Source organism: Symphodus melops, assembly GCF_947650265.1.
Source record: "Symphodus melops genome assembly, chromosome: 7".
In the NCBI taxonomy this organism is placed as follows: domain Eukaryota; kingdom Metazoa; phylum Chordata; class Actinopteri; order Labriformes; family Labridae; genus Symphodus; species Symphodus melops.
The window spans coordinates 13,217,629-13,238,825 of NC_136697.1; the positions used below are offsets into that span (position 1 = coordinate 13,217,629).

Below are 21,197 nucleotides of genomic sequence, written 5' to 3' on the forward strand. Positions count from 1 at the left end.
CCTGTGGATTCTTTGCCTTGTTGCTAACAATATTTAGTATAGTATATACAGATAAGAGGGGATACAAATAGGCAGAGTGTACTTTAACACAACTAGCACACAAAGAGCATAAATCTATTATGACTAAATAGATGTTATGGTAATATAAAAACAAACTTGAGTTTGTACATAAGTAAACGAAGAAGTCCACATTCTCCCTTCAGATAGTGTTCAATCCACTTGATCCACTGGTCTCCATCTTCTCTGGCAACAGTGTGAGGCTCATTATGATGATGGCATTTATTACTTTCACTTTCACATTTTAGTTTGGTACATTTATTCATAAACTTAGCATGAATTACTTTACATGAATTGATGCTTCATCATATTATTTAATTAAACATAAACATAGTTACTCTTTGACATGTTTTAGATTGAGTATAATTGGAATGAACTCTCTAAATCGACACACTATTTCATCCACTTTATCAGGGCTCTGATATTTTTATCTTTCAATTGTTATTACAGGCAGTTCCTGGCTGATGAATGGATTCTCTCATTTACTCAGAAATACACATAATACACTTACTGTGTTAATTCAGAGATAATGAACACCCTGTCTTCCACAGTGCAGAGAGGCAAGCCAGTCTTTTTGTTATATCATGTCCCTCCTCCACCTCTCGGTTAACTATTCATGTTAACAGAGGTGGAGGAGGGACAGAAACCTGAGAGCAACTACACCCCTCCCTCTCCTCTGCTGGCCAATGGCAGGCAGCTTGCAGCACAGACTTGAGGACTGCGAAACTATATAACTGTGACTGTTCAGCCAAGAGCTGGAGCTCTCAAACCCAACTCAAGAAGACAGGGAAAATACTGCACACTTCTGCAGGACCTACTATTTCAAGCAATATCTTTTTAACAATTCAGATCAACAGTCGCAATGAAGACAATACTGGCAACTCTGTCTTTGTGCCTGGTCATGGTCACAGGTTTCCCTCTAGAGAGGAAAGGGGGCTCACCCTCTGGCCATGCAGCCAAGGAGAAGCGTGTACAGTACGCAGCATGGGACGACGTAAATGTCATCGCCCATGGCTTGCTGCAGCTGGGACAGGGGCTGAAGGAGCACGTGGACAAAACCAAAGTCCAGATGAGGGACATTACCATCAAGCTGAAGGTCTTCAATCGCACCGTGACAGAGCTGGGGAAGGAAAGCCAGAAGCTGCGTGTTGAGGGTGAGGTCCTCAAGGCTCGAGCCCTGGGGCTGGAGGATAGAGAGGGTCAGTTTCTGAACCTCACGGCCGAGCTGAGGGAGACTGCTGAGGAGATGCAGCACGAGAGGAGGACGATGGGTGAGAGGATGAGCAGGCTGGAGGAGAAGGTGGACAGCATGTTGCAGGGAGACTCGATGCTGTCAGAGACAAACCCTGGGGCCAAGAATAACAGTGATGCTCACAACATCCAGGTGAGAATTCACTAGTTTTCCGTCTTTTGGTTTTGATAATGATGATTTATTTAAGACATGTAAAGATATAGGGAGTGACATTTGGAAATGTGTTGAAAAAAACTAAGGCAACATCAATGTTTAGGTAACTATAGGCAAAATATCAATCCTATACTAATAACACAAAATGAATTGTTGTTCGTATTCTCGAGCAGATGGTTGAATGTGCTCATTAAATTAGTGCATGTACAGTAGGCTATAACAGTTGGCTTTTCCCAGAGCTCAAAAGCATTCAATTAAAATGCACAGGGGGCAAGCGGTGGGTGTCGTAAAGAGGAGGGGGCGGTGGTTAACAAGCCTTTAGGCCAGGGAGGAAGATCGTGCAGTACGTGCAGGGAAACGCTAAAAGGCAGCGAGACAAAGGGATCAGTACACAAGAATAAATCACACATTCTGTCAGCTGCAAAAGTTTACAACCTGAAGAGCATTCAGCCACACAACACAGTGAGAGGGACTTTGAAGAGTTATGCTTTATTTGCAGGCTCCATTTCTATTTCAGTCTGTGAGCCTGAAAGGCTTTATAGTGGGATGGAAAATCCCGTTCTGGAAGGAGTTACATAACTGTAGCACACTGGGTTGGAAAGAACAAATGCTTATCATTGAGGGGTGGAGATGTGTCTGGGGTCTTAAGATTCAGGTTTTCCAATTAAACTCTCCAGTTCGTCTCTTTTGTTGTGTTAAATCCGGTGAATCCTTTGGTGACGTACTCTGAATTGCTAAAGCTCTGTTTACACACCGGCAGGGTGTGGAAGAAAGAAGACAAAATGCTAAAATATGTGCTCCTTTGTGTTGGATTTCTTTTCAGTTGATGCTGGAAGGTCAGAACAAACGCATCGATGATCTCATGGAGCGGATCCGACTCCAACAGGAGAAGCTTGACAAGCAAAACGTGCGCATCAGGACGCTACAAAGTCAGGTGAGAAAGAGTTACACATTGCACACGCACAGAAAGCCAAAGTCAAAATCGAAAGTAGTTTTTGTCGTGATTTTTCACAATTTGTCACAATGTCTGAAAATCAATTGCTTCTTTGAAACTATTTCAGCTCCAGCAGTCACGACAGAGACCTGTCATGCGCAGCAGCAACACTGACAGTTCAGTGGAGGAGCAACGCGACTCACCAGTCGGTAAGTAAAGCTAGAAAGCGTCCAAAATCCCCTCCTGGCACTGTCTTAAGTCGACTGAACACAATCTGACGCCAAATGTGGCAGGCCATCTGTGTAGTCAGACCACAAAGAAGCTTAGATCACTAGCAATTACAATCAAGGAATCTAATCAATTTAGGGCACGCTTTCTGCTCAGCGTGACTCCAGAAGTATCAACTGGTGGTTCTTTTTGTCAAAGCTGTGCCTTATAGTCTGAGAGGTCCTAATGGTATGAAACAACACCAACATAATGTTAACAAAAGATACAGTGTACTCTACTGTATAGTTAAATTAAACATTAATAAGTTGGAAATCAAATCTAAGTTTTCAAATGTCAGTAAGATGCAGGTAAAAGGCAAATTACTGCCAATGCAATAGTTTAGATCCGCCATTCCATCCAAATCAAAATAACACATCAGAGCTCTGACATCAGCAAGATTTGTGCAATGAGCCAAAAAGAAATTTCTTTGGCATTGTTTTAAGTGGGTGAAAGTTTGCTGGTCTCTGAGTGAGTTCAGTCCGGGTCATACAGCTCAAGTGGATTTCAGTGGAGGTGCAAAACAGGCGAGACATTGTTTTGTACACATCTAGCATTTAATGTTCCTCAGATTACTGTCCATGTGTGTGTACAACATTAAAAAGGAAAGGAACAAGGAAAATGAGAGGAATATGGGAAAAGGTGGCCTCCATTTATCTGTTAACTTTGTACAGCTATCCTTTACTGTTTTGGAGACACTTGCCTTTCTTAAGAAGTCCCACCTTTTTGTGTAAACCAAACATTTGCACATCCCTACAAGAATGAGCAACCTTTCCCCTACATCTGTCAGAGAGTCAGACATCCCTACTCCTCCAGTTCTACACACAAACCCTGCAGCTCCATTTCTTCCTGCTCTACTATTGTCATGAATAAGTGTGCCAAAGTTCAGGAGAACCCCTGACCCACAAGGCAGACTCCAGCCACCACTCACCACAAAGAGTTCATGCCTCTGGGGAAAGGTCAATACCAGTCAATACACAAAAACAAGCAAAATATTTCATTTTTTAAATTTATTAGGGACTTTTTTTGTCCTTTAAAGCTATTTAATGGCATCATTCATTCTTAAAAGGCTCACTGGAGGGATGCTATTTGTCTCGTGCCTAATGGGACACATGACGGCCCCAATTGGCTCAGGAGTCCCCTGCTTTGTGTTGCTCCCTTCTCAGATGTCTGAAACAGCCCCGATCATCCCCCTCCCCATGCTGTGATCACACCCTATGCATGCATCGGCCATGCACTCCTATGCCACTGACTGACTGCTGTGCACGTGAGGGAAGTGTGACAAGCAAAAGAGGAGGGGGTTCAGAAGAAGAGGGGGAGGAATGCAAAGGGTAGTACTGAGTAATTCAAGTAGCACTGAGAGGAAAGTCTGCTTGGGAACTGGGAGAAAGGTCATATTTATAACCCAGAAAGCAGTCTCCACTATCTACCACTTGTTAAGGCTACGTCAAAGGCCTTATCATGTACACATTTATATCTCTAGACTTGCTGATAAACTCTTTAAGCATTTGCAGACACTCTGCTAATGCAGTGCAGAAAATTCTCCCGCTGTGAGATCCCAAACTAAATGACCTACTTCTGTGTTTCAGAACGAACAGGTTTAGGATACACAAATTATAAATCAACACAAAATTACACTGTAAAGAAGATGATTATGCTGTTTGGATTACAAGAAGCTATTGATCTTAACATTGGTGTTTTTTTTCTCTCTCTCTTTGTTCTTTTTCCAGAGATGGCTTCCGACTGTCATGAGCTCTTCCTGAAAGGAGAAACCACTAGTGGAGTCTACACTATCCAACCCATCAATGCAGAGCCCTTTAAGGTCTTCTGTGAGATGACAGCTGGTAAGTGGAGTCAGACTTTGTCCTTTACATTGTTGTCCGGCTAATGATTTTTTACTTCAGGCAATAAGTCACCAATTTTAAACAAAATGGTTCAAAAGGTCAAGCTGCACAAAAAGCTGCGGTTGTGGCGAACTCAATTTTTTTTCTAATCAAGCTTTTTCTTTCTACATCAAGATGGCGGATGGACGGTGATCCAAAGGCGCCAAGATGGTTCAGTGGACTTTGACCAGCTATGGCAAGCCTACGAGAAAGGCTTTGGCAGCCTTAATGGTAAATACGCTTTTGACATTTATCTCACTTTCACTGGAGATAAAACTGGACTGGACAGGTGCTAGCTGGCCTGTCCAAGGTTGGATGAGTTCACACAGCTTTACTGTCTTTTTAAACTAGTACACCTGAAAGCAGGAGCATCTTAGCACATCTTTAAATGGATCAAAGGCAAACAGAGGTAACTATCCTAAGTATAGTTTTCTCACCTTTTCTATCCCTCTTTGTCTTTTTCATTAGGAGAGTTCTGGTTGGGTTTAGAAAAGATGCACTCCATTGCTAAGGACGGTGGCTACATCCTGAACATCAAGCTCTCTGACTGGAGTGGTGATGTGGCATCCGTACGCCTCCCCTTCAAACTAGCCGGAGAGGAAACCAAGTACTCGCTCCAGATTCAGGAGACCAGCACTTTTAGCACGTTGGAGAGCTCACTTGGGACAGACGCCACATCCGGCCTGCCTTTTTCAACCCGTGACCAAGATAACGACCAGAAAAATGACACCAACTGTGCCAAGCACCTCTCTGGTAAGTAGTGAGAGCCAATGATAAATGCATCTTTTTTTTGCATTCACTTTACGTTTTTTGGAACGGAGCACAAAAGCAACACCTAGCCTGATTTCTCCCATTGTCTTCACAGGTGGCTGGTGGTTCAGTAACTGCGGTCGCTCAAACCTGAATGGAAGATACTTCCAGAGCCCTCCACCAAAGCAGCGACACCAAAGAAAACAAAGCATCTTTTGGAAGACCTGGAGGGGGCGCTACTACCCTCTGAAATACAGCATGATGATGATTGCTCCCGCTGCAATCGAAAACAAGTCTTAGAGAACCTAAAGAGATAGAAAGAAAGGGTTGAGACCAAGCGAGAGAGGGAGAAAGAAGTAGATTTTGGACTATTTTTTTCCTTTCTTGGTTCTGGGTTGATGAGGTAGAGATTTTCATTTTCATCTCCCTTCAAAAAAGACATCACACCAGAGCCAAAGACCTCAAAATGGAACTCATACACATGAGTTGGTGGTTTTCATTGCTCTGTTTCTCTGAGAGATGTAACCGCGCTCAGTTGCCCTTCACGACAGCTGGCTAGTTGAATAAACAAGCAGATTCCTTGCCTGCACGTACAGACACGGATGGAAAAAGAGACAAAATATGCAGTCTAAAAAAAGGATACACGTTGTACCATCGAGTTGATTCCTTCTGTAGCTGGAAGCAGGGGCCAGTAGTCAGGAGAGCGGCACAGGGCAAATCCCAGCATGTTCAACGTCCTGTAAGCCACGACATGTCGACACTCATCACTCAAGAGATCGGATGTATGGGGCTGTTAGGTTTTAATGTGGTTTCGTAGCAAAAAGAGAGCACTCGCAGCTCAAGAAAGCTCTTGGTTGTGGGACCCAGATAGCCTGGCTGGTAGTTAGGTCGCACCACATGTACCAAGGCTATAGTCCTCCAAGTGGTTGGCCCAGGTTTGATTCTTGCCCGTGGGTCATTTCCCGCATTTAATTTCCCATTCTTTCCCAGGTTTCCAACTCTAGCCACAGTCCAATAACTGCAAAAAGACACAGTAAATCTTAAAATAGTTTAAAATAAAACTTTTAAAAAAAAAAGCTTTTGGTGGAAGTATGTAGGAGTGAGACTAAGGCAGATTAAGCAAGCTTTTAAACCCAACGGTGCGGACCAAATGGCAATTCAATTTAAACAAAGATTTATTTTCCACGTTTAGATTTTTGTTCAAAGGCATTATGTAAAGTAATAAGTCACTGTTACGTAGGATTACGATGGAGAAACTGTGTTAAGACTGGCGTTAGAAAATAGTTTACGGGGCACTGAAAACCATTTCAGCCTTTTGTAGAACATGATTTCTGACGACTTCTAATTGTATTTAGTTTTTCTTCACTTACTTTGTGGAGATGTTGACGTTGTTAAGTCACATTGACTTTCTTTAAGATGCAAGTTATGTTATGTATATAGTGTATGAAGGACTTTCATGTGTCTTTTCTGAAATATAACTGTTGTGACATTTTCTGTCATCTTTGTGACATGAGACTTTGTTCTTGTAGATGTTCCCGTTCTTATTTAAAAGCTGTAAAGAATCAATATATATACATATATATATATATTTCTGGTGCTCACTGTTTGTAATTTATACTGTCTTTTCGTTATTCTGATGTCAACCGTTTTATAAGAGAGAATAACCATTTTTGGCCAAAATGCGCCAATAAAATTGATTTGAAATAATACTGAATGTTGTGTGTATTTTGTGCAACAATAAGTGGTGACAAAATGCAGGCCTAAACACAGAATTAAACCATCTTATTAAGCCACACGTGACGCATCTCTTGTACTGTACAGTATCTTAAAGATTTAAGAAGCTTAATCGCATTACCTGGAAGCAAACTTCAGGAGCCTGTAGGTGTCGGCTTTAATTTCTCATCGCATCACTTTCTGCCTCCTCTGCGGGTTTCATCCATACTGATCCTTCCAGTTCTAACAAACAGTTCAGGATTTCAGGATTTCAGGAGTGTCCTCTGAACTGAACTCAGCCTTCAAGATATCTGTACTTGCTGGTGAAAGTGAATTCCTGGATTTATAGGTTTATTGGGAACTCTGAGGACAGCATGCGTTAGCCTACCTGCAGTTTAAACAAAATTGTGGAATTATTAAACAAAACCCTTTTGAAATTAAACTTATGTAAAAAGTAAGATCACCATTAACAGTTACAGTTTATGGTACTGTATCACGTGTCCCCTGTGGTGGACATTTTTCTAGTCAAAATCGAAGATAGGAACATCCTTCCTAGGACTAATAAAGTCAATTTCTCCACTCATGTATGTGGTGAAATATGTTAATCCACAATTACATTTCTGACTGGATTGTACAGATCTAAAATTAGAGTTTTTACTGAGAAGAATTATATTTGTGGGTTTCCAGAATTATCATTTGAGAGGAACAATAATATATAAACCTGAATACCTAAAACAAAAGTGATGTCATGTGTTCTTGGTAGAATGAAATTGTGGATCTGAAATCACAATTTTTGCTTGTGAGAAAACAGTTTTGACTTGGAAAAATGCTATTGTCGATGTAGAAAATATGAGATAGGAGCGCGTTTTGCTTTCACTGTTTAAATTACAGGCAATAAGATACAATGCAACAGTGCTGTTCAACATGGAAGAGAGATGGCCAAAGGACTTACAAGTACCGGCTGCATCGCTATTGTAAAGCTACTGTGAGTATAGAAGGACAAGAAGCAACAGGTACAATGACAGTGTAAAAGTGGAATATCTGTGGGGAAAGCCATTTGAGATATTAGCATTTCCGATACGCTGGTTACATCATGCAGAACATGGAACAGAACAGCATATGAATGAGAAGACTGCAGTAAAAGGGAGCATGTGATTGAATCATACATTTATTCATCATTATCATGTACAAATTGTATTCCGGTGGTACAAAGCTGTTGTAAGACTCCAGTGCTCACCCTCCCGTTGTCTTTATTGCAGTAAAAAAAGGAAATACCAGCATGATCAAGAGTCAAGAGGTACTTTGGCAAATATAAATTATGTGTTAAGAAGGCAAGCAGACGTCCCAAGCAACATAATGTGAGGGGAGAAAATGTTGCAGAATATAAATGAGCCACTTCTGTCAGGGCTCAATTAAAAAGAATAAAAATTCATAAAATGTTTTATTTTAAACAACACACTTAAAACAAGTGGACAGAGGAAGAGTCACAGTTTTCTCTCTCCTTTCACCATTATGCAAACTGCAAGATACAGAACCACAGTATGAGTGATTGTAAGTCTGTGTTAGTGTGCTACTGAGATAAACTAACTTTGACACATATATAGTATGTGTATAGTATGGGAGCTCATATCTGCAAACTTGCGTATAGATTCTATTTCATATCTGTGAACTGTAACTTTGTTCCTACCACTGATCCAAGTGAATAAAACAGGTGGTGCAGGGAACAAAACAAACACAAACATTTGACCAAAAAAACCCCAAAAACACAACTCAGATGAGAACGTGGGTGAGCGAAGAGTCAATGTGACACAGCCTGCAAATATTTCTCTGTATGTCCTTGTCTTTGTTCAGCTTTCAGGGTGAGACACCAAATCTCTGTGCTCGTAAACCATACCCCAGACTGTACACAGAGGGAAGGGCATAAGAGAGACAGAGCGAGCAACAGAACAAGAGACAGATAGAGCGAAAGGGTTTACTGGGAAGGTTACACGAGTTCACAGGAGACGGTGACTGCAGTGTCTGATAGTCTTGATGATGGGGTGAACATTTGGAGGAAGGGGAGGTCAAGAAGAGTACAGATGGGCGGTGAGCTAGAGGGGTAAAAGAGGACAGCGGGAAACTAGACTTCACTTCTCCCCTGTTGACACATTTTAGAGGTATTGTTGTAAAAAGTGCAGCAGCATTATCTCGTAGTGCTCTCCAGACTCAGGGCAGCGAATACTGTGTCGCTCATTGGGGTATACCTGAAAGATCCAAACATGGTAACACAATTACACACTGACATGTATGTAAGCATTTAAATCTGCTGTAAAATATCTATATATCAATGTACAATCACTAAACTTACTGATTTATGGCTTGTTTCTTGGCATTTCATACCACCAATTCATTTTAATGCTGAATTAAATGTTGTGTAAAGTGTGGCAAACAACAAAGCCATATCAAGCCAGTTTTAGTTAAATCCTGGTGTAAATATTATTATCATTCTTGCTCTTATATTTTGTACATTTTTAGTGCTTTTCTACTTTGTATTCCATGTCATATTGTTTTCTTTTGTTACTAACATTGTGTGTTTGATGTCCTGCTGCTGTAACGCCACAATTTCCCATCTTGGGATCAATAAAGTATATCTATCTATCTATCTATCTATCTATCTATCTATCTATCTATCTATCAGATGTGTGAATCTGTGAAAATGGTATGTAAAGCTTACCTGAAGCTGGTAGGGCTTCCCAGCACGGATTATCTGTGACACTAGGAAATTGGTGTGGAAAAAGTGCACATTCTCATCTAGAAATCCATGAAGAATCAGCAAACGGTTGGGCCTGGAATGAAAAGAAATAAACTGTTGCAATGAAATCAAATGACATCTACAGAGTGAAAACAGAGCAAATCTTGTGATGATTTTTATTCTTTGGGCTTTTCGAGGTTGTGTTTATTATTGGTTTTGCAGGCAGAAGTAAAAACCTACATCCATCCAGCTAACTACCTACCTAAAACATAGAGTAGGACAGTTGGATGAGAGAGTGAGAAATGACATGAGACAAACTCTGAGGGTTGGAGTCTAACCTTGGGCGCTTGCTTCAAGGAATGTAGCCTCTGTACATATAACCACTGGGCTATTGCAGCTCTCCAAACAGTGAAAAACTCCCCATTCCTTCATAATTTAAAAAGCCTCCCAGACATGACATAAGATATTTAGTGATTTCACACCAGCATCCAAGAGCAGTGCTCTAACATGCTCTCTGTCAGGCCCTAAGGGCGTCCTTAATCCTAAATAACGAGGCTCGACTTAGCCTGCCGCCTCAAATGCTAATTTTAGTATTGCACATTTTTAAACAGCCTCTAAAACAATGTGCAGACATCTGATAGTTTTTCACAAACAAATGTAATGCTCCCATCACTAACGTGTGAATAACTTAAAGTGCATGACAGCATCAAAAGACACAGCTCAAAAGATGTGGATATTTCTTCAAGGATATTCCCAAATTTGAAAATCTATGGCACAAATATGCAAGACTAACTTTTAAAGAAGAAAAATAAAATAAAAACCCTTAAAACATAATGAAATATGTATAAATATCTATGACATGACTAAATGATTGAAATGGGTAAGCAGTGTGGTTTTATTTTATCAGATGCAGTTTTATCTGTCACTGATCCAAAGACAGAAAATCAAAAACACACACTTTACTGACTAACTGGAAAAGTGTGTGAGTGTACTGACTCGCTGGGCAGTTTGTCCACGTGCAAAGCAACGGAGCCTTCCTCGTAGCCCTGCTGGTTGTTCTCGGGCACGTCCATGTAACGCTCTGTGTATCCTGTGTCGTAAGCCATCCACACAGTAACAGGGGCTCCTGCAATGGCCAACTAGAAGGAGAGCACAAGGTGTGAAGTACGTAAAAAAAAACAAAAAAACATCTGACTTGAGAAAAAGTGTCACAATTCTACTATATTTTCTCACTTTATTCCGATGGTTCAGCTTTAAATACATTTCTTTGTAAATCTTTGCACAATTTGACCTTCAATCCCTCTAGCAGGATGATTTAGATTTACTCATTGGCAGAAGGCTTTTATAAACACATTGTACAACATAGACACCATGTGGCTGTAATGAGCAACTACATCACGAGTGAAGTTTTCAATACTTTTATATACAGAATTAAACATGTTCTAAGTTCAAAACAGAATATAATCTACATACATTTGTATTACTGGGGGAGAAGGGAGAGAAGGCCCACTGAAAGAAAGTGTGCGTGTGTGTTAAAGAAGTTCCCGTACCTTGAAGACATTGGGTCTCTGAATAAGGCCCATGAGTGAGAGGAAGCCTCCGTAGGACCAGCCATGAATGGCAACACGGCTCAGGTCCACAAAGTTAAACTTGTCCGCCACATACTGCAGCCCCTCCACCTGGTCCTCAATTTCCACCTGACCCTGCAGAGTCCAAGGAGAACCAGGGTTACGTAATGTAGTAATTGTACATAGTTTGTATGTAACTCAATCATCTTTTCATTTCATTTACCATTTTGTTTTTCAGTGCTCCTTCAAATTCAAGGCCTCTCTGACAGGAACCCCTTCCATCGATGACCACCACAGCGTAGCCCAGAGACGCCAACGTGTTCAGACGGAGGTACTTCATCCCCTTGAAGGAGTTGTTCACCAGCTGCACCTAAATATACACGCATACAAATAGTTGTCCATATATATTTTTTTTATTTACACAGTGAAACAGTTTATAAAAACAACATCACAGACTCAAGAAACCCAGCTGATTATAAACAGTAGACCAACCTGCGGGCCTCCATACACAAAGAGAACAGTCGGGTGTTTCCTGTTAGGCTGCAGGTTGTGAGGTTTGTATACCATCCCATAAAGTTGGAAGCCTGACCTCCCTGGGAAGTCAAAAATCTCAGGTGGATTGTAATCTCCTGGGCAACCTGGAAGAAATATCAACACGTTGTCATTAAGGTTGCTTGTTCTGAAACCGTCAGGGTCTCCGGCTGTAACAGAATTTCACTACGATCATGGACTGTGTCTGGTTTATTAAAACATCTTACAAACAGAAAGGCAGATGTTTTGCATTAGTAATATAATCCAGACGTATTGTTTTGGATATAATTCTATGGCTTCTTCATTTGGTAACCTACGCTGCAATATACCATCTTTCTTTGTCATTTTCCCTCTTGAGCTCTTCGACTTCTCAGTGGGGGAGCAAGAGTCTTCTGAAGCACATTTTTGCAACTTTCAGATAAAGCTTTTAATAGCTGATTGAAAACATCAGCATTTTTAGGAACTAATGAGAGACTATATTAACATGTGGCAGTTAATAATAACATCAGACGGTGCAAAAGGCACATGAAACACTCGCTCAATGCCTGCTGCCAATAGATAACTGAAAAAGACAACTGTCTATGTTGGATGATGGTTTTGCTTTATAAGTGGTCCTGCAGTGACACCAGTAAGAGGAGACACAAACAGACAAAAGAAATGCCATCTCATTCCTGGTACTTTTAATGAATCATGAACGAGAACGAACACTGACTCCAAGTGTCAGAGCACCACTTTATCTGATTGCTGTCCGATTGTGTGGAGGACGCCCTTGCAGTTCAAACTGACTGTCCTTGATTTAATCAAAGCCAGACCTTAACTTTCCCCTACAGACGTGACTCTATTGATTGCTCCCAAAATAAAACCTCAGATAGCTGGACAACCTTCACACTTGGCCACAATACTTTGTATGGAAAAGTTAGTGGTGGGCCAAAACATGTAAATCAAAACTAAATAACTCATTTAACTCTGGGCTTGTGGCCACTCCCCATTCAGTTTACCTGGTGATTCCATCATGCTGGCCCAAAACTCTGGCACCATGTGTAGTGGGTCACCTTCTGAGCAGCTCAGTTTGTAGACGTGAACACATGGAGGCGTACTCACATTACTGTAGTGGCTGACAAAAAAGTCAAAGTTCTGCAGGGGGGGACACAGAGAGACAGTGATGCTCCATGGTTACAAAGAATTTTGTTGAAAGTATCTAACACGTCTGAGATAGGCGAAAAGAAGAGAGGATGCAACTGCACTGCTAAAACATCAACCTCCTTTGGTGTCAAACACTTACGAGAACATTTATCAACCAACCTGTCCCGTGTTCGACAGCTTCCCCAACGTTAAATGCATGGAAGAATATATGTGTCGGTTTGTGAAGAAATAAATGATTTTACCTGACTAACAGAGCAGCTATGAGAGAAGCCAGACTTGGTTAATCTGACCACATCTCCAGGTGAATCATAGCTGACCACATACAGGTGGTGCTCCAGAGGTGTGTCTCTGGTGCCCTGGAAGTACACCAGCTTCGAAGACTCATTCACCCAGATCTAGCGAGGGGAAAGGCAAACAAAACATGTAAAGATCATTTGTAAGAAAGCAGCGGTGAGGTTGAAGCATAAAGCTGTACGATTCCTTGACATCCTGATGACTGACTTCATCATCATCACTTATATAGCACAGGGTGAGCAAACGGAAGAAGCTCTGTGTCAATGAAGAAAGCAAATCAAAGGATCGAGACCTACAAGGAAAGGCATTTCCATGTAACCAATCAGGCGCCTTTAGAAGCAAACATCAGTGATCCCACCGTAGTTGGTGCATTTAATAGAATTGACATAACTTTTCCCCACGTCTCACACTCATGTCACGGCAAAATTAACAACAGAGTGAGTGGAGATGTATTGATCTGTGATTGCATTGTTTTTCTTGGATGTAAAAAAAAAAAAAAAATGTATACAAATTTAAAATGCCAGAACTGGTTCTCAAAATATATTCAAGCTTCTTGTATATCTTTGCTAAGCTTCAGGAAGAGTGTAGGTGTTGGAGAACAAATAGTTCACCAGAATAAATACTCAACAAAACAACATACTTTCATCCATCCAAATGTTGTTTAAATGCATTCTATAAACAACATATATTAAAAACCGATAGTCTTTCTCTGACCTTGGAACCATGTCGCGCCAGCACTTCCCATTCTCCACTGGTCAACATAACCTCCTCCTTGACTGCACATTTGAAGTCTCCTGCAGAAAACAGAGTCAACACGCTGGTTGTATTACCAAACGCTCTGACCTAAACCATGATTATGAGATGGTAAGTCAGGAGTCTTTTTCTCTTCGCTTACCCTCATTATGTTGGTAGTCTTCTGTCCAACTGTAGCCTCCCGGTTGTAACAGAGATGTGATTTTATACAGATGGCTGAAACCGGTTTTAGACTCATTTACCCAGATGAAAGTAAACTCATCTTCTGTCGTTTGAATAAATGGATAGAATATATCATGAACCTGTGGAAAGAGAAGAACGGCTAGTTTATAAATCTTTACAGCAGGAATAAGTTTTCACATCCATAACTACAAGAAAGTTAATGGAAAATAAGATGGATAATGGTAATTAGAGAGGATACAATGGAGAAAAAAAACCCTACATTTATCCAGACGTCTGTGATCTCTTCATAGATTATGTGTGGCTGAGTGTCACTGGGCATGGCCTCCAGACTCTCCTGCCTCTGAGCTGGGTGATCTGTGACAGGGATGAAGAGGGCCAGGGGCAGCAGGACCAGCTGTAGTTTTCTCTGACTGCGGTCCAAAAGCACCGCCCAACCACTAGGGGGACACAAACAGGACAAAACTCAAAGGTTAGCTAATTGTGAAAAGAGTTCTTTAGAGAACATTATCTGTTTCAGGTCATGTCAGCTCCCAGAATTCCATCCCACAACTGTTTACAATCTAATTATTTGCTTTGAGTCAACACTTTTCCGACTGTAGCACTCACTATAGAGCTGCAGCTATCGAATATTTTAGTAATCGAGTATTCTATCGAATATCCCGATCGATTAATCGAGTAATCAAATAAATCATACTTTTGCTTAATTAAGGTTTAACTCGCCTCGGGTCGTCCCTACAAACCTGCTTCTTTGCAGCTACCATGGTAACGCCTGCTTGTTACAGCCAACCACCTCTGCTCTACAGCTGCTGACATTCACCTTACTGACAGGTTCCCAAATAAACTTTTGGATTCACTGGTCAAGGTGGAAGGTAGATGAAAAATACAGGCCAAACATGTTTTAATGGCTGAAATAACAAATGGTGTTTTTGTGTCACATACACATCTGTTACAGTACATTTAATTCAGAAAGCATTATGTTCTGTTTTATCTATTACAGATTTAAGATTCAGTCATTTTTATCAGATCAGGAAATTGAGAAATTTAAAATATATATTTGCTTGCCTTTATTTTGTTAAATAGGTAGTTCCCAGAGCCCCCTGCTCTCTGACCCCCCCTGAATTAACATTACAGACTAAAAACTAAAATCCATCAGAGAATAATAAATTATTATTCAACTAAACAAGTTCTCTCTTCATTTAGCTTTGACAACATTAGACTCTTCCTATAATCAGCCTGTATATTATTAGACATGTGTATCTCTGACTGCTCCTGCTGTGCGTGCATTCAGCGCACTCACAGACTGAGACTACAGGGACTGTGAGAGTGAACGGAACAGAGAAAAGCCGACCGTTTGACCGGATCACGTGTTCCCGACTCGGTCGTATGGGTGACGGATCAACTGTGTGCTGACTAAAAGTTAAAAGGGGCGCGCCGCGCTCGTGCGTGTGTGTGGATGTGTGTGCGTTAGCGCTGAAGTGTCTGTGTTTAAGAGTCAGAGTGCAGCAGAGAGAGGAGCAGGTAGCTGCAGCTACATTAAACGTGTTTTATACTCATAGCATAGTTTTGATGAAGCAAAAAAAAAAACTAAACGAGGCCTCGAAGCAGCGAAAATTCCTTGATGAATTTTTGTAATCGAATTATTCGAGGAATCGTTTCAGCTCTAACTCACTATTTCCCATCACTTGTCCATCCTACTCGGGCAATGTATTCTGTCCCAGGAAACAAGGAGTTGAAGGGGATGGCCAGTTCTTTATCTTGCGTGCTGACAATCTGAAAATAGAACCATAAATACACACGTTAGAAAAGTAACATTCTGGGAAATAAAAATAAAAATAAAAATACAGACGAGGAGGGACAGTGAGAGACTCACTCTTCCTTGATGGTCGGTTTTAATCTCTGCAAGTTTTAGGGTAGCCTGGGGATTTTTACTGCCTGTGGATAAAGAATGACGTTAAATGCGAAAGGATTTCTTTTCTCCATCCAAACTTAACTCCTGCAGACTCCTGTACAGTGTAAACAGCAGCTCTTGCCTGTGCGGGGATATCTGTATGCATCTGCTTTCCGCTCTTCCAGTGCCGGAGATGGAACATGGATAATCTCTACCTCTGTCTCATCCACCTCTTCATACAGCAGGTACACCGTTTTACCTCCATTAGGGTCTGACAAGGGAGAAAAAACACTGAGATGAAGCTGGCGTTTACATTCAAATAGACAAAGCTTTTACACCCAGCTATTAAATCATTTAACTTGCAAACCTTGGTTTTAAAACCAAACTTTTTCTGTTCAGGATTCTGTAAGGATTCAAGTTTACAAGCTGCCAATCACTGACCTTCCACTGCTGAGGGACTCCACCAGTAGCCAGTGAAACGGTCAAACTCTTCTTGTATGACAAATGTTGCAACACCTGCAGACTTTGGGTCCTCTTTTACACTATCCACACCTTAAAAAGAAGATAATAGGTAAAATCACACATCCAAATACTGTTACAACTATGGTGTAAAAAAGAAAAAAGAAAAAAAAGTATGTAGTCCATAGAGCTCTTTTTTATAAGATGGACAACTGTATTTTCTAAATGGAGACTTGAGATTGAGACTTGCACTGGAGTCGCACACAAATGTGACTTGTAACCTGACTTGGACCTGCCCCTAAAAGCTTTCGGACTAATGTTTAATCTCTGATGTTGTGTTTCTTGTGCATCATCTTTGCGTGCTAAATATCCCCCCCGCCTTGCTTCATTTGCGGCAGCTGCCTCACTCCACAGATCAGATGGCACATCACCTGGAGCTGCTACAGACGGAATGTCGACTCAGCGCATGCACCCAGGTTGCCTTTGATTGCTGCCTATTTTGTCGTATTTGAGTTGTGCTGATGTTTGACAACAGTGAGAGACACCACATTGATTAGATCTAGATTGATTACTGTATTATTGTTTATTAAAAGCATGAGAGATATGACTTGGATGTGTGACATCCGAGTCATCGAAGACTTCTCGCAGATCTCTCCTCTATAGTACGGCACTGTGTGTATATTTAAGCATGTGAAGCTTACATTTCAGAGTCCACTCAAACAATTCCAATGAAACCACGAGCCTTCATACCTTTGTGGCAGTAAGTGAGTCTCCTTTCCTCGCCGGTCTTAATGTGAACTACCCACAGGTCATTGTTGTTGATGAAGGCTATGAAGTCAGGGTCTGCGGGGCAGATCTTGGGGTCCATGCGTGTCCCTGAGCACTGGGTCTTGATTTCCACTGGCTTTACAGGAGCAGACTGCTAAAACCAATATGTGAAATCTTAGTCAAAGGCGGAGAGCAAAAACTCATTTTCACATGCAAAGATAAATGAGAGACCTGGTTAAATAAAGAGAGTTTTACACAAATGACAAGGTACACAACTATTAGACAGAAGTGCTCTGGGGTTTGCCCGGGTTTGTATAAAATGAAGATTTGTATAAAAATCCCCCACATCTTTGGAAATAACATTTGTTTTTCTTTTATACTTACAACTGTGAAAAAGTAAGATCTACATGCCTACTGAAAGATATGTTTGCTTTTTAATAAATCAGTAAAATAAGGCTTTTTATAGAAAATCAGCTTTTTAAAAACTCATCAACACCTCTATCGCTCTTTTATTACCAACCAAACTATGGTATGAACCAATGCCACACACACATACGTTTACCACGCTCTAATCTAGGATGTCCATCCAAAGAAATGTAAAATAAGAAACAGCAGTTTACTCACAATGAAGCCGTTGTTGCCTCCATCCCGACAGTAAAAGAGGCTGTTGCTGGCCTGGAAGAGGAACAGGCCTGTCTGGGCATGGTAGTCATAGGACGTGATACCAAATGCTCCAAGACGTTTACGCTCTCTCAGCAACTCCTCCTCTCGCGAGTAAGCCCCCTGGTGCGGTGTAGCCTTGGAAAACCAACAGGAAATGAGATGTAACATTCAGAATATTAAATATATATATATATGAGGACAAGGAATCATCTTTGTGATGTCTGACTTTTTTAATCCTTCTCAGGTGAAATCATAATTAAGAGAGATTATTTTTAAGTGTAATGTGATTGAAGGTAGAATTTGGAATGTTTAAAGGTGGGACAACAAATAATAAAAAAAATAACGAAACAAATCACCCTGGGCTGTTAAGAATATGAAGAAAGGAAGTTTACCTGGAAGTGATCTAGCATCTGTTTCCATGACAAAACTAAGAGGGCCTGTTTCCTGATCTTCTTGGGGATTTCTGAGTAAAGTAATGAATTCTCTCTGCTTCCATAAGGCATTCCTTAAAAGCACATAGGAAAAAAAACAAAGGCAACTTCAGCAAAAAAGCATAACACAGGGAAAAAAAACCTCAACACATTAAACGTTGCAATATCATAAGGCGATCATATGTTGATGCCTAGAGCAGAAAAGCACGGCTGAGGGTCAGGGGAACAGCATGGCATAGGAAAAATATGAATCATGGGCTGAGCGAGCATCAATCAACTTACCGAGGTAGTACAACCGATGGGAGTGGGGTCCATTTTCATCCTTTTTCTGCACAAACTGGAAGTCATGGGGAGCCTTGTTGGCGATCATGCCCGAGTACTTCCTACTACAGTGGATGATGTCACGGAGGCCTTCCCAAGAGTGCTTCTCCACTAAGAACTGAGTCGGAACATCCTCCATCTCCACCACCTCTGTGCTGTCTGTCAGGCCGTCCACAGCCGTCATGCTCACTGTCACACAGCTGGATGTTGACGTTAGAAAGAAGTGATAAGACTTAAAGAAATCAAGCCACACCTGTGTTTGAAAAGAGCTGGTTAAAACATGTCTTTCGTCTATTTCTCAGAGCATTAAAGCGGAAAAAAGGTTAACACACATCTTATACTGTACCTTTTCCAGATACCTTCTTTAGTGTCACAGAGTTTGACCTTCTTGACTCTATGCATTCACTGGTCAACACACCGCTCACCAACTCTGTAACCTTTAAACAAAAGTTGAGGACTGAGATTAGAGATGATCCACTGCAATTTGTTTTTCCAATCCCTATACCTCGTTCATCTATCACTAAGACACTAACGGACCTTAAAAGAATACTATGAGTCAGAAAACCTTGAACGCTGACATTGTTCTGCTTTTGACAATACACTTTCCACTGGTACAGGACTGTTGCTTTTTATTGTCCAAAGAGAACCTGGAGCAGGTGTTTTTTTGGGTGACAAACAGAAATAACCAGTGCACATGTTGATACCTCGTACAACTTTGGTCTTCACTGGTAAGACATTTATGTCTTCTATTAAATCCATCCTCAGACTACCACACAAATGTCATAAACGTAATGTGTGAAGCCTTGCATAACTTCAAACAACTGCCTGGAATGAAAAGCAAGGATCATAATTCTTGTTTAATCTTTTGTGTGTGAGTCTCAAGGTAAAGTACATGTGGAAGGGAAAAGAATATCCCACATTCCTTCCTTTATCCTCACGTGTGGGGTAATGGATTAGCATGAGGCAAAAACAGCAGTGGGAAGAATCATGTACTCTTGTTTTCATAAGCCTGCATACATTGTGTTAACATGACAGCAGCAGTTATAGTGTGAAACAGGATTCGTTGCGCACATATTACAGTTTGTTTACACATTGTGGGCTCTGTCCATAAATCAATTATTTTGCGAGAGGTGGTAAAATAAACTATGTACTGTGCAAATATATCTTGCAAATGTCCTGCAAAATGTTGGTGAATGTGAAGAGGTAGGCCACAAGTATGTTTTACTTGTAGAAAACCAGTAGGGATATAACTTATAACACCAGTCCTAAACTGTGGCAGTTCAGATGTGTATGCTGGTGAGGTGTCTTAAATATTGAAGTTAAACAGAGCTCAAATAAACAACAACAAAACAAAAACATAACATTACCTGACCTTAAGTTACCAGAAGAGCCAATTCAACCATACGCAGTATGACAGGCTGAGCTGTACCCAGCTCCAGCTGTGAAGATGTGTGACATCTATGTAAAGCCCCTCTCTTTCTATCTGATGAGCTGAATGATGGAAGTCTAATCATTTATAAATTCATGACTAAATTCAAATCTGACCATTAGTGTTACTGTTTCGCATTAAACCTTTCTAAACCAAAGGCTGAATTTCACCAAAATAAAAACCCATCTCATCATTGAACTTTCCTTCAACATAACCTCCTACCTTCTGTGTTAAATATCTTAAATGGATGTAGCTTAATAACACTGCAACGTGTAACGTTAGCCAGAAAAAAAACTCTATTTGGCTTGGCTAGTAACTTAATAGTTGTTATTTTTAAGCAAATACATTTTAATAGTTATGGTCAAGTCGGTATAAGAGTAAAACACCGGTACCTTTAACGTCAGCTAGCCTACAATAGATCTTTGTTCTCGGGTTTAAACTCTGCAGCCACACCGGCTAAATAACTACTGACAACATTTAAAGCTTCAATGACGTTAGTTAAAAGTGACAGTCAGTGGATATCACAAGCTGTTAGAAAGTGACAGTGAATTAAACCGAGTCTATCGTAAAAAAATATCTCGCTAAGAAACATTTAGACATGACAGCTCTCTTCTGTCATTTTCCCTTGAAGCTAACTGTCGCTAGCTAGCTACCAAGCTAGGAGCAGGATAGCAGTTAGCCAACGGTTGATTGTATTTTTTGCCTTAATCAAACAATTAATCGATCGTCCCAACAATACAGGTTAACATTAAGGTGACGACTTACCAATTTGGCCACTGTTTCTTTAACCAAGTTGTAGACTTTATTAGCTTGGTGTCAATAAAGGGACTGTGTAACTGCTAAAGGTAGCATCCATGGCCCAGAGTGGCCTTTTCTGAATGTAACGGCTTTCAAAGCGGAGGAAGGAACCTTTACGCTGATAGTGGAGTCAAACCCGGGACTTATTTAACGCTGCACACCGGACAATGACGCGTCAGTTGCAGATGGCTGTGGTCAGGTGTGGTCAGTGATGCACGGATTGTGGCAGGA

General features: G+C 40.9%; 2 protein-coding genes across 5 annotated transcripts; one reads left to right on the plus strand and one right to left on the minus strand.

Annotated features, from left to right (window-relative positions):
- The first annotated feature begins 796 nt into the window (after window positions 1-796).
- angptl4 (angiopoietin-like 4) lies at window positions 797-7,000 on the plus strand. The gene is made up of 7 exons (XM_079349152.1): window positions 797-1,441; window positions 2,286-2,396; window positions 2,524-2,605; window positions 4,391-4,504; window positions 4,679-4,774; window positions 5,012-5,296; window positions 5,409-7,000. Exons 1-7 carry the CDS (start codon window positions 920-922, stop codon window positions 5,591-5,593), a joined length of 1,395 nt encoding a protein of 464 aa, XP_079205278.1. The 5' UTR covers window positions 797-919; the 3' UTR covers window positions 5,594-7,000.
- A 1,156-nt stretch (window positions 7,001-8,156) lies between these two features.
- On the minus strand, window positions 8,157-21,167 carry LOC306826346 (dipeptidyl peptidase 9-like; the record flags this gene model as incomplete). 4 transcript variants are annotated; one of them, XM_079347593.1, is made up of 21 exons in its annotated part: window positions 20,934-21,149; window positions 19,086-19,176; window positions 18,701-18,939; window positions 18,380-18,492; window positions 17,949-18,122; window positions 17,307-17,475; window positions 16,539-16,649; window positions 16,240-16,368; window positions 16,080-16,141; window positions 15,879-15,979; window positions 14,469-14,646; window positions 14,169-14,328; window positions 13,988-14,067; window positions 13,222-13,374; window positions 12,835-12,970; window positions 11,798-11,943; window positions 11,529-11,675; window positions 11,288-11,440; window positions 10,734-10,876; window positions 9,720-9,831; window positions 8,157-9,249 (listed from the first exon to the last, which is right to left on the minus strand). In XM_079347593.1, the coding sequence occupies exons 2-21, from the start codon at window positions 19,139-19,141 to the stop codon at window positions 9,157-9,159; spliced, it is 2,655 nt and encodes an 884-aa protein (XP_079203719.1). In that variant the 5' UTR covers window positions 19,142-19,176; window positions 20,934-21,149. The 4 variants fall into 4 exon arrangements, with proteins under 4 accessions (XP_079203719.1, XP_079203718.1, XP_079203720.1 ...); XM_079347592.1 differs by having other exon boundaries at window positions 17,307-17,478; window positions 20,934-21,148; XM_079347594.1 differs by lacking the exon at window positions 20,934-21,149 and having other exon boundaries at window positions 17,307-17,478; window positions 18,701-18,992; window positions 19,086-19,177.
- Between the last annotated feature and the right edge of the window lie 30 nt (window positions 21,168-21,197).